At 41.8% G+C, this 11,472-nt stretch overlaps 1 protein-coding gene across 1 annotated transcript; it reads right to left on the bottom strand.

The window, feature by feature from the left end:
• Nucleotides 1-1,619: 1,619 nt before the first annotated feature.
• Nucleotides 1,620-11,223, bottom strand: LOC127342065 (uncharacterized). The gene is made up of 6 exons (XM_051368001.1): nt 10,909-11,223; nt 10,640-10,815; nt 5,513-5,620; nt 2,944-5,432; nt 2,186-2,255; nt 1,620-2,053 (listed from the first exon to the last, which is right to left on the bottom strand). Exons 1-6 carry the CDS (start codon nt 11,003-11,005, stop codon nt 1,910-1,912), a joined length of 3,084 nt encoding a protein of 1,027 aa, XP_051223961.1. The 5' UTR covers nt 11,006-11,223; the 3' UTR covers nt 1,620-1,909.
• Between the last annotated feature and the right edge of the window lie 249 nt (nt 11,224-11,472).

Genomic DNA, 11,472 nt, shown 5'->3' with positions numbered 1-11,472 from the left:
ACCATTAACACCAGATGCCTGTCAAGTCAAAACTTTTTCATTGTTGGTCAATTCATTCGGTTTTCAAATAAATTGTAAGTCAAAGAAAAGAACCACAGCAGTTTTATATAGAGACTCTATAATAGAGTATATCATTAGCAAAAAAAAAGTTTTACATAGAGCAAAGATCCAATGAAAATACATGTTTAGAATAATTGCCATCTTCCAAAAAGAAAATCAGTACTTGCCTGACATTCAATCCAACTGGAATTTTGAAGCTCGTCACCTGAATTAAGAAATGTGGCATGTGTATTGATCTGCTAGAACCCAGTTGTAGTATCATGTCTTTCTACGGAAAATGATATAATATGACATATGTGTGATTCTTTAAGCTTTAAATAAAAAATTGTCTTAAATGCAGCAATATGAAATGATTGCATGGATCCCACCATCAACACAAGATGGTCATCTTTGTAGCTCTCGCTGCTATTACCTCTCAATCAAGGCAAGCTTTGCCTTTATCAGTGTCTTCTTCTGCCAATTGCTCTTATTCTAAAATCCAACCAATCTCTGAAGCATTTTATGCAATTAAAAATGAAAAAACTTAAGTGGCTAATTTGGTGAGTCCAAATGTCCAAAGCATTATGTGCACATGAAAAGTTGTACTCCCTCCGATCCATAATAAGTGTCGAAAATCGACACTTATTATGGATCGGAGGGAGTAAGTATTTTTTACTAGCTCTAATTCCCTATGAATACTAAATTGTCACATTATATGCACAAATACAAGAATGGAAAACAGGGAGTGTGAATTACTTTAGCAGTGTTAGTATTGTGAGCACTGAGCACTATGTTTGAGGAACGCCAGAAAGTCTCTTTTGTTCATCATCAAACCTCTCTGGCTGTGTGGTTTTCCATAATGAGGAAACCAACCATCAGAATAATTATACTAGAATTAAGTTGTCCAGGTCTATTTCCTGGAAATTACAAAATGAAAAGGAAGATAAACAAGGAGTTGGACCCCGAGAAACATTGTAGAGCACAGGTACACAAATTCATGCTCGGGATTATAAAGGAGAACTAAAGCAACAGTCAATAGTGCACTTACATTCAATGGAGCATACTCCTCGTTGTCTGTAGTCGCAATTATTTACAACAGGCTGTTGGTCAACAACAATAGAAAGCTCCTTATCCTGCAACCATCAAATATTTATTGTGCCATTAAAAAAGTTCAAAGTTATAACAGAAGGCCAAAAGGAAACACCGAAACAGAAAGTCTATGACATAGAATTAATAAGGTCATCGGTATTGGTTGCACTATAGTGGCTATACCATGCTAATGAGGCAATGAAAGACCAACATAAGCGAGCAATTTCATACTTAATTTTAAATTATCAGGGGCCACATGGTAAGTGTGATAAAGCTTCAAAAACAAAAGAGAAAAACAGATGGAAACATGTAGTGGTTGTTCGGTTTCCAGCCAAAGTTTTCCATGGCCTCCATTCTTTAGAGCTTAAGAAACCTGGAATCTCGAAGCCGCCCGAGAAACCAAATAGAAGTGGCTGTGAATCTTCTCCAGTACGCAGAGCCATGATACTGAAACTCAAATGAGAAGAATCTGCTTTGGGATCCTGATAGTGTATGCACGAACAAACATTGTATAGAGGCATTTCTCCTGTTTATTTGCCGGAAAAGAATACAGTCTTTAAACATGGCCTTATGACCACAACAACAAACAAACAGAGAAATAAGGGCCCCTAGCGGGTTGCAATCTACATATTTCACCCAGCATCAGAGATCAGAAGCCAACATCATGAACTATATACAGTCTTACAAGAGGATGGACTAGAGCTAGCTCAAAGAGGTGAACAAAGGGTTAGGCAAGCATGGCAAAATAACTGCATTAAGTGCCAGATGGTCAGTGTCAGGATTATGATTTCTTCTTCATGTTCCTCCATTTGACTCTCAGGTCACTCGGGAGGCGTGTCTTGTGAAACACATCACTGCCATATTCTAGTATCCGAATCCAGGGAATGACCCCGTCATCTTTTGGGGTGAATTTTAACATTGCGTCCTGAATCAGAATTGCAAATGGTGTAAGTACAGAAGCAGAAACATGACTACATACACATTAGTAACTAGGAAAAATCAGGAAAAGATAGTGCGAGATTTAATCATCAGTAAATACAGTCTGAGGTATCCTTACCCTCAAAGCTTGCTCTTCTTCTTCCGTCCAACAGAGCTTTGAGCGCCTTCCTGGTGCAAGCGGATTAGAGCTGCAAGACAGATATGGCTCAGTTTTTGCAATTACAAAATCAGACATCATGAAATGGTACACTTTCAAATACAGAAAATATCACAATTACTAGGACATACGAAATCAAATTTTATGCTAAAAAACGCTAGTTAACTACAATCTAATGCCAATTATTTTAACGCGGGCAATCTCATGCAACCAGAGTGATACGCAATTGTGCCTGTGCAAAACTGCTTAGAAATAAGAACATGCATTAAGCTATGTAGCAGTCAGTACCATACTTAGTTAACTACAATCTAACATCACTATCACAGATATAGCTTTATTCTAACCATGCGTTGTCAACAGCTCTAGTGAATTTGAAATTATCCATAAACAAAGAGGATGACTTTCCCTTGTATCAATATCATGACAACTTGCGCGACTACCTCCAGAGATATAAAGTCTCCTAAAGTTTCGACCACCTCGAAGCTACTTAGGACCGTACTATCTATGGTTTTAAACTAAAAACTTCGAGCAATAGACTGTTTGTGAAAGTGCAATGGAACTAGGTAGGTTCGATCCCACAAACATTCACCTTATTATTTATCACTAGTCTAAAGAAGAATGTTTAATGTCATTTAGCCAGTCTCACACACATTTTTCATTACTCCAAAGAATACGATCAGGAAAAAAAAGTGCTTATGAAGCCTCATTGTAACACTTACTAACGCTTGGGTGCATAGTTCCGTTTCTTCGATGGCGAAGGCATGTGCTCATCCTGGCATCCCAATGTTTTTTTTAAATTATGTGATACCACTGTATGCTTTTTTTGCAACCTTGCTTTATGGTGTCTCATGTTTCGCCAAGGGGGCGATGACTGCTTGCGAGAATCATTTGAAGACGTAGCTTCTATCTCATCAGAATTTTCACATTCGTGAGAATTTGTACGACCATCATGTTTGTCAGCCTCAACATTCTGACTGGTAACAGGACTGGATCTACTCTGAGATGAATGTTGTACTTCATAAAATGAATTGCCATTGCCATCTTCATGGGCTTTTGCATTTTCCACAGGCCGTCCATGCTCTGCGACGTGAATGTGTCTTCTTTTATAGTGGGGTACACAATCTTTATTGGTTGCAATATCAGAATTCAGACCAAGAGATGCATTTTCAGTGATTACCTCCTCAGTACAAGTATCGGTTGTCGCATTTGATTTATGCTGACCAGGTTCTAGATCCTGATGAGAAAGGTCACCAGACTGATGGTTACCTTGTTTTATGGATGTATTACACCCATTTAATTGATCCTCTTCAGGACAAGCATCATTTGTATCATTTTTCCTCTGCTTCTTCCTCTGCTGGCCAGGTTCTTCATCCTTATCTGCTTCAGACTGATCGTCGCATTGCCTTTTCGATGTATTACACCCATTTAACTGATCCTCCTCGTGACAAGCATCACTTGGGTCGTTTGTTCTCTGCTTGTTCCTCCACTGAACAGGTTCTTCATCTTTAAGAGAAAGATTGTCTGCTTCAGATAGACTGTTACCCTGACTTTTGGATGTATTACCTTCATTCAAGTGATACTTGCTGCAGGCGGCTGTTGGTTCTTTTCCAGTAAATTGTTCATCATGTTGCTTCGTGCCAAGGAAAGCAGATAGGTTCTTCCTAGCTTTCGAATATGCTGTTTTAGCTTTTTGATATGCTTCATTAGCTTTAGTATAGAAGCACACAGGGCAACATAGCTTGCCAGAAACATCAAATGTCACTGATGAACCAAAACAGCTATCATGAGCGGCTAATGCGCAGCTGCTACATTTCAGCAACTGGCCATCTTTACCACATTTTATGCACAAATCTTGTTCTCTAAATCCCTCGATGGAACCATCGGCATCTCTATCCTGAGTAGAGGAAGGCAAATTGCACATCAATGATAGAAGACAAGTAGCTGCTAAGCCACTGGAACTGTCATCAGAGCAATGCACATTTGATGTTTCCACCACAGCATTCCCCATGATTTTCTTGTTTGCAGCTTGCTTGGTTCCTTCTTTATTTCCATCCTTATGAGAGCTTGGAACAGATCTGTCAGCCATATTCTTTTCTGCATTCTTCTCGGATAAAGAATTGACTTCCAAACTTTTAGTATGTGCAGTCACATTGCAGCAAGGAGAATCTATAGCAGTCTGACCACCACAGGATGTATTCTTCTTCAAGATGTTTCCATCAACCCGTATTGCTGGATTAGTTTTGTCAGCAGAACTGACTCCAAGATTAGCCTTATCACCATTCATCTGTGCACACATTTCAGAATGATCTGTAGCATCCTCTTGTGGATGGTTCGTTTCAGATTTATCTTCTTGAACAGCCACGTAGCAGCTTACAGAAGGTACAGCACCTGCAGTTTGAAGATTCAGTTCATTATGACCAGGATACTTTTCCACTAGCTGAATCCTGGCACTGCCCTCGTCCAGATCTTGACTTGCTTTCTCACCATGGTCATGTTGCAGCGAATTCCTAGTTTTTCTGCCAAGTGGTTGTGCAACCATCACTGTATCATCTGCAGCAACAAACTCGGGAAAGTGGCTTTTTTCAGATGTACATGTCAGTAGGGCATCAGTGCTTCTATTCGAATCTGGAGCCACCGTAGACTGCATGGTTGATCCTTGATGGCTGAGATCTTTTGATGACTGAATGTCGATGCCATCATTGTGTGGTCTCTCTCCGTCATTGTTGTGGGATGGATTTTGGTACTTGTCTCCACAGGATCGTGGTTGAAGGTTGGTAGTTGGACTCTTTTCTTGGGACATGGTAGTCTCCACCGCATCCTTCTTTGACAGAAGTTCAGTACTACTTTGAAGCAAAGCATCACTGCAGGTAGCTGAAGCAGGCTCGGCTGTGATGGGCATGTCTCTATAGTCAATAGTATTTTCTTGAGGTTGATCATAACGTCTACTGGATAATGTAGATGGTTCGTTTAATTCTGGAATTGGCTCCATTGGATCCTTCTGCACATCTCTTGTGTCAATTGCATTGACAAAAACCGTTAAGTTCACTCGCTGAAGATCAGAACTATCTCTAGGGCACCCATGCTTTTCAGTATTTACATGATCACGGCTGATACTGCAAAATGACTTGTCATTGACATTGTTCTTGGCACTCTTCTCCACTGGGGACGGTGCAACCACAGATGTGATCTCTGGGTTCACTTCTCTAAGCTGAACATAAAACAAACAGTTCAAAGATATGCGAAGACGAGTCATTTTTATTTTTAGTTTGATCAACATTTTTGACATACCAACTCAAAACAAGTTTCCAGTAAAGTTGGTATCTTGATCCGTATGAACTTTTGAATATCACTAAAATGTGGAAGCATATCCATCTCTAAGCTTTCTGAATTACCAACCTGCAAAAGTTGCATCCATGTAAAGCAAACCTCAAAAACATCTGGGCATTAAATAAATTGTACTAGCATGTATTACATTGTGCAAATTAAACAGAAAAAAACGTATGATGATTGTTTCGTCAAGTTATAAGATCTTAATCACATGAAAGGCACCAGAAAGTGAAACCATCAGAAACATGCATATTATGTGGTGCGGCATCCCAGGCTCCCAGCTCCTTGCACAAATTGAAGAGTTTAAACATATGCGTGTGGAGTGATTCTGTTCTGATCTTTGGGAACATCGTAAACATATAACTTGCTAGAATACCCTTTTGCTAAGGTAATGTCTGCTGGCAGGACTTGAGACACAATTTTTAGATTGTAGCCATCAATTCTGAGTCCCTTAATAAACACATGTTATTACATACAACAAATAATACACAAAGTCTTCTCTTGTTGCTATTGTCACGAGACACGACCACTTGAATGAATCAGCGAAAACATAACTCTACCACCAATGAAGAAATACAAAATTAAATAACGAGAAGCATCCATGGGATCAATTGATGTATAGTGGAGCATGTCATCTCCAACTTTTAACTGCAATGGATACACTTCCATTGGAAGAATCCCTAAGAGCTCTAAGCTCCCAGGGTTGCCAGCGCTCTTGGGCGAGCAGCTTGTCCCTTTCGCGGGCCCCACAGGTAGGAAAAACTCTGGTCGCTCTCGTTGTATCACGCGGCTAGAGGTGTCGCTCATTTCTGTTGTCCCCTGCCTTTCAATCCACGTTCCCCACCACCTCCCATCGCCTCCCAGCTCGCACGCCGCCGACCCCCATCCCCCATATCCCCCGCTCTGCTTTTCCACGTGCGCTCCCAGCCACGCCGCCAAGCCGCCTCCGCATCCCCGCTCCCTCTCGGCCTCGCCGCCGACCCGGCTCCCACGCCCTGTGCTGCATCCCCACGCGCTCTCAATCTCACCATCTACGACGTCCTGGTTGCAGCGCATCCCCACGTCCCCGGCCGCTGATGCACGCTGCACCTATGTGGCGCTCCTCCACTCGCCGATGAGCCGAGCAACGGCGCCTGTGCTGATATCTTTGATGTTGGTCGCTTCCTCCTGTACACCCGGTTGGCACAAGGAGCACTCTAGTGGTAGGTTGGATCTCCCACTTCGAAGGAGCAATTCCCCCTCCCCCAATCGATTCTATGTGACTGTATTTTTAATCAATGTGCATGAACTGCATATTCTCATCTTAGATGGGTTTACAATTTTTTTTGCCTCTTTATATGCGTTTTGTAATCCACTTTTTCGGAGAGCTGGGGCCCTGAAAATTTGATATTTGTGCTGGATTCAATTATTGAAACTACGCACAAATAGGGCCTCCAAATGATACATGTAAATGTATGGTTAAAAAGAAAATGCACCGCTCACCTCATGGGGATTCGAAATACCTCGACTTTTTCAGAACAGGTCCGAGTCAAATAGCAATGATTCGAAGCACTTCTTTTTCCATTACACTATTTCGGAAACCTAAGGACTCGATCGTATGGATATGCTGCAGACCATGTACAAGAATCAATCACAGTATTGAAACCAATTTTGTTGCTGCATCCCAGCATGAATCGGCCAGTACCTACATATATCGGACATCAAATATAACTGGATCCTACTCTTGCATGAGCATCACAGTGAACCCAGCTTTATAAAAACCATTGTTTCTTACTCTGTTTAACTGTGAAAAGGTGCACTGGCATGGAAATGACTCATGATAATTGATACGTGTTCCAAGAGCTGTAAGCTCCCTAGGAAAATGAATGTGGTTGCTCCCACGGTGGCCGCTGGTTTGTTCTTGATTAGCAGACAAAATGTAGTCATTGTTTGTTGTTCATCTGGGTCATATTAACTGCTACTGGATTTTGCCGTTTGTCATCTAAGAGATATTAGATCTGTAACCTCAAATGTCTACCTATCATTTTCCAAATTGTGTGCAAACCTGGAATAGTATTTTGGCATTATGACACACCTACGGGCATTGTGAAAGTTACACGTCAAGCATGATATTTAAAATGGATAGATTGCGGCATGTTGTAGGATTCATTTATTAATAGCTCCAGGCAATACGCACAACACCATGCTACGGGGTATTATTTGTAGGATGCTTTCACCTTCTTTCTAATGTAACTGCAGTATGAAATTCCTCACCAGTTTGACTTCGTGGGATATAATTACTTGAAAATATAAAAGATGAATGTTGTTTGATGATGTTATTGAGAAAGAATATGCACACTTTACTGCAGCGATGGTCACCAGGAAATACGAAAATAAATCAAAACAAAGTTCTAATTTAGTTAGTTCTACTCTAAAAGAGGCCAACACTGTTGGTGCAGATAGTATATTTACAATGCTTGCATACTTGTATTCATATTTGTTGGCCCAAGTGCATAAGCAACTAAACATGTTGTTTTAAAAAATTAACATGATATTGCTGCCCTGTTTAACATCTAAAGGCCTCTCGAAATCTCGCATTTTAGAAGGGGTATTCATCTGGATTCTACCATTTTTTTCCTCTATGTACAGTATAATAAGGGTGATGTAGTCATATATGAGCGCACCCACAAGCACTGGATGTGGAGAGGAGCTAGCAGACTCACATTGTGAGGTTGCACCGCTTTGCTAGCGGCAGCTTCTCACTGCGGCTACCAGAGCTCTCGCGGCCACCAATAGGAACGACACCCTAGCCATTATGGATCAGTTCCTGCTGATGCACTGGAGCTGACTAAGGATGATTGTAACTAAACCTGTGTTTCATGATGTAATACAAGCAATGGTTCAAAATAGTACTATTTGGCCACCGAGTATCCACTATTGATTCAATTACCTTTGCTCAGGGACCGAATGTATTTGTCATAGGTCAGCTTAGTTCTCGTGGCATGCCAGCATTAATCAGTATGTAAACCAAGAAATAATCAAGGCTATAAATAAGAGGTACTCCCCTCCTAGAGTTCTATATATTTGTTTTACTTTTGCATGATGCAAGTGGTTTAGTTTTATTGAACAGAAACTTTATCACAGACTGGATCTCACGTGGGACGAGTGGAAGGTTTAAAGTCTCGCAAGACTACTGAGTACAAAAACAAGAGATGATCCAGGCTGTAGCCTGCAGGTAAGAGGGGTACCTCTCTGTCCTTAAATTCCATATTTTCATACTTCTGCACGACGGGTTTGGTTTATTTTCATGTGACAGGAACTTTACCACAAAGATCTTGCAAAGAGCGCAAGGTTAAATAGCAGCAGGGAACTTCATTTTTAGAATCGTACTGCAGACATTGTGAAAAGGTGCTTTTGCTCATATCAATGTGATGCCTGAATGCTAGAAGCATTGAGCGTTTGGGAAAATATTGCTTCCTGGGTATATTTGATTTAATCTCTTTTATGACCTTCTTTAGTTCCAAGTCATTGTTAGAAGTACTTTTGATAAAGGTATCTCTTCTGGTTGATCACACTTTTTCTTTCAGCTGGCTAATAAAAAGATTCTTACAAATGGTTTGAAAATATATGGTCCTAGCGATGCAGAACACAAAGAATTTCATATTTCACCCTCACAGCTGCCTTCTACTATCCATTTGTCTTTTTCCGGCAACTGTTACTAATTGCCTGGCGTCTTACGCTTCCAAGTTCACATTTTCTAGCTGTTTGGTCAACATTAGTGATTACTTATTTTTTTATTATAGACAAGGTTTTCATTATTTAATATTTTCTCACTGTTGTAGATTATTCTTGCCCAAACACTTTGCTAGAAAACTCCATCTTATCTATGTAAAGCTGGTTCGGAAAAGATAATTTGACTCCACATCTTCATGGGTATGAAACTTAAAATAATGAAATTCTATACATATATGTTCACGGAACCAGGTTGAACTCCAAATTACAGCCTTTATGCACACACACCGTGAACAAAAAACGGGCGCGGCAAGGCGCGACAGGTCCTTCTAGTCAAGCCTGAAAGAGGGTATGATTTGCATTCTTAAACAAATGAATCAAGATTGTGATTTCCAATCATGTTTGCACCATGATCTGGACAAGATTTAATCCAACTAGTACATTTCAGGAACAGTATGTTCTTTATTGCACTGTCCACCTTTCATTTTCTGCTTACAGAAACATGACTGTGTGTATGCTTGACACCCAGTATCATAACGGAACTACACTGACACATGGTCGTAAAGAGTATTATTCTTATGAAATCATGTGAACAAGGTCATCCTTTTAAATTCAATCACCTTATTACGATCTTTGAATATCCCACAACAAAATTCCAATACTCTTTCTTGATTAGAGGGGTATATCTTAACGCTGGAAATACGAAATCACCTCTATTGTGAAATGCAAATTGCACTAACTTCCCTAATTTACTTCTCTGTGTTTTCTTTCAACTCATCGTGACACAGAGAGAGGAGCTTGCAACTGGATACTGCATACAAAATCCATGAGCCTGTGAGTATGAACAGAACTTCCATCTCTCTGTTGTTCAACCCCCGAACCCTCACCTCGAAGTTTAAGCACATCATGCATGATAGGCATGCTGTTGTGTATTCTAGACAAAACTTAAACCATATCATTTTACTGTCTCACCCATGATTCTACCAAATATTAATTACTAACCATCGAAACTACTCCCTCCGTCCCACCAAAAGTGTCTCAACTTTGTCAAAATTTGGATGTATCACGGAGGGAGTAATAAACCTACAGGTTACAGCAATACAATTGCAATTGTTATGGGAACCAAACGGTTAAGGTGTCAAGCGGGATCCCGGCAATATCCCTGTTCTAGTTCATTTTGAGAACTCTAGTTCAATTTTGAGCCAAACGGCTACTGATGACTACCTAAATATATTGCCGTCCCAGAAATGTTACCAAAAAACATGCCATACATTTCTACCCGAAACAAGCATTAATCACTCACAGGAATATTAATTCAGAGGTAAATCTGAAGTTCTGAACCACCAAAACGGACTTGGTAACGAAGGGGCTACGTACCTGTCCAATTAGCTCAAGCAGAAATTCCTCGCAAGAGCGGGTGGCATCAACCCTAAGCCTCTCTCCCCCTGCCAGCGCCGCCCCCTCCGCGACCTCCTGCAGGCATCGGAGCGCAACCCTCTCCCGTGTGGCCTCCGGTGCGCCCGCGAGGGACTCCGGCCAGACGCCCACCAACGCTGTGGATGAGCCCCAATAGCCCTAGGTGAGATAATTACAGAGAAATCGAAGAGGATGGAATACGCAGAGGATGGCTTATGGTATAGTGTTACCTTCGATGGCGGAGAAGTGGAGGGTATCGTCGCCGGCGAGGGCGTCGACAACCCAGTGGGCGGCGAAGCGGGCAGCGGAGGCGGAGGGGGGCGGCATTGAGGGACTCAGAAGAGTTTTGATGGCCGAGGCGGAGGTCTTCGGGCGAGCTCCGGCCGAAGCTAGAGGCCGACGGGGAGCGGGAGGCCGTCGGGCGAAGCTGGCGGCGGCAGCGCCGGGTCGCGGTAGGAGAAACGCAGTGCGGCGCCGTGTCGCGAGAGGAGAAGCGCAGCCGCCGCCGCTTCCCTAGGGTGTGTGCGGTGGCATTCGAACGTAATTTCTAGCAAGTCCAGGGGCATATTTGTTCGGGCGGAGGGTCGAATTTAGGAGGAAGAAGAAAATAGGGGCAAATGTTTGAGGGGCTTTTTGCAAAAATATTTGCATTGCTGAAACCTACAAGGCGAACGCTAGCCCTCAGTCGCCCGATCTGTGCAGAAAAATCGGTTGCCCTCCGCGTCATTGGATCCCGATCCGACGTCCAAAAACAGCCACAACAATATTTGCATTTACCCCCTCTAATTTTCTAA

Source organism: Lolium perenne, chromosome 3, assembly GCF_019359855.2.
Source record: "Lolium perenne isolate Kyuss_39 chromosome 3, Kyuss_2.0, whole genome shotgun sequence".
NCBI lineage: Eukaryota > Viridiplantae > Streptophyta > Magnoliopsida > Poales > Poaceae > Lolium > Lolium perenne.
Note: the sequence above shows the minus strand (reverse complement) of the source record. Positions and strands in the feature narration are given on the sequence as shown.

Bases quoted from the DNA above. Each gene is read 5' to 3' on its own strand.
- LOC127342065 (XM_051368001.1), bottom strand. From the start codon at position 11,005: ATGCCGCCCCCCTCCGCCTCCGCTGCCCGCTTCGCCGCCCACTGGGTT. The intron at 10,816-10,908 runs GTAACACTATAC...GCTCATCCACAG, and splicing joins CCACTTCTCCGCCATCGAAG to CGTTGGTGGGCGTCTGGCCG. The intron at 2,256-2,943 runs GTAAGTGTTACA...TCTGTCTTGCAG, and splicing joins AACTATGCACCCAAGCGTTA to CTCTAATCCGCTTGCACCAG.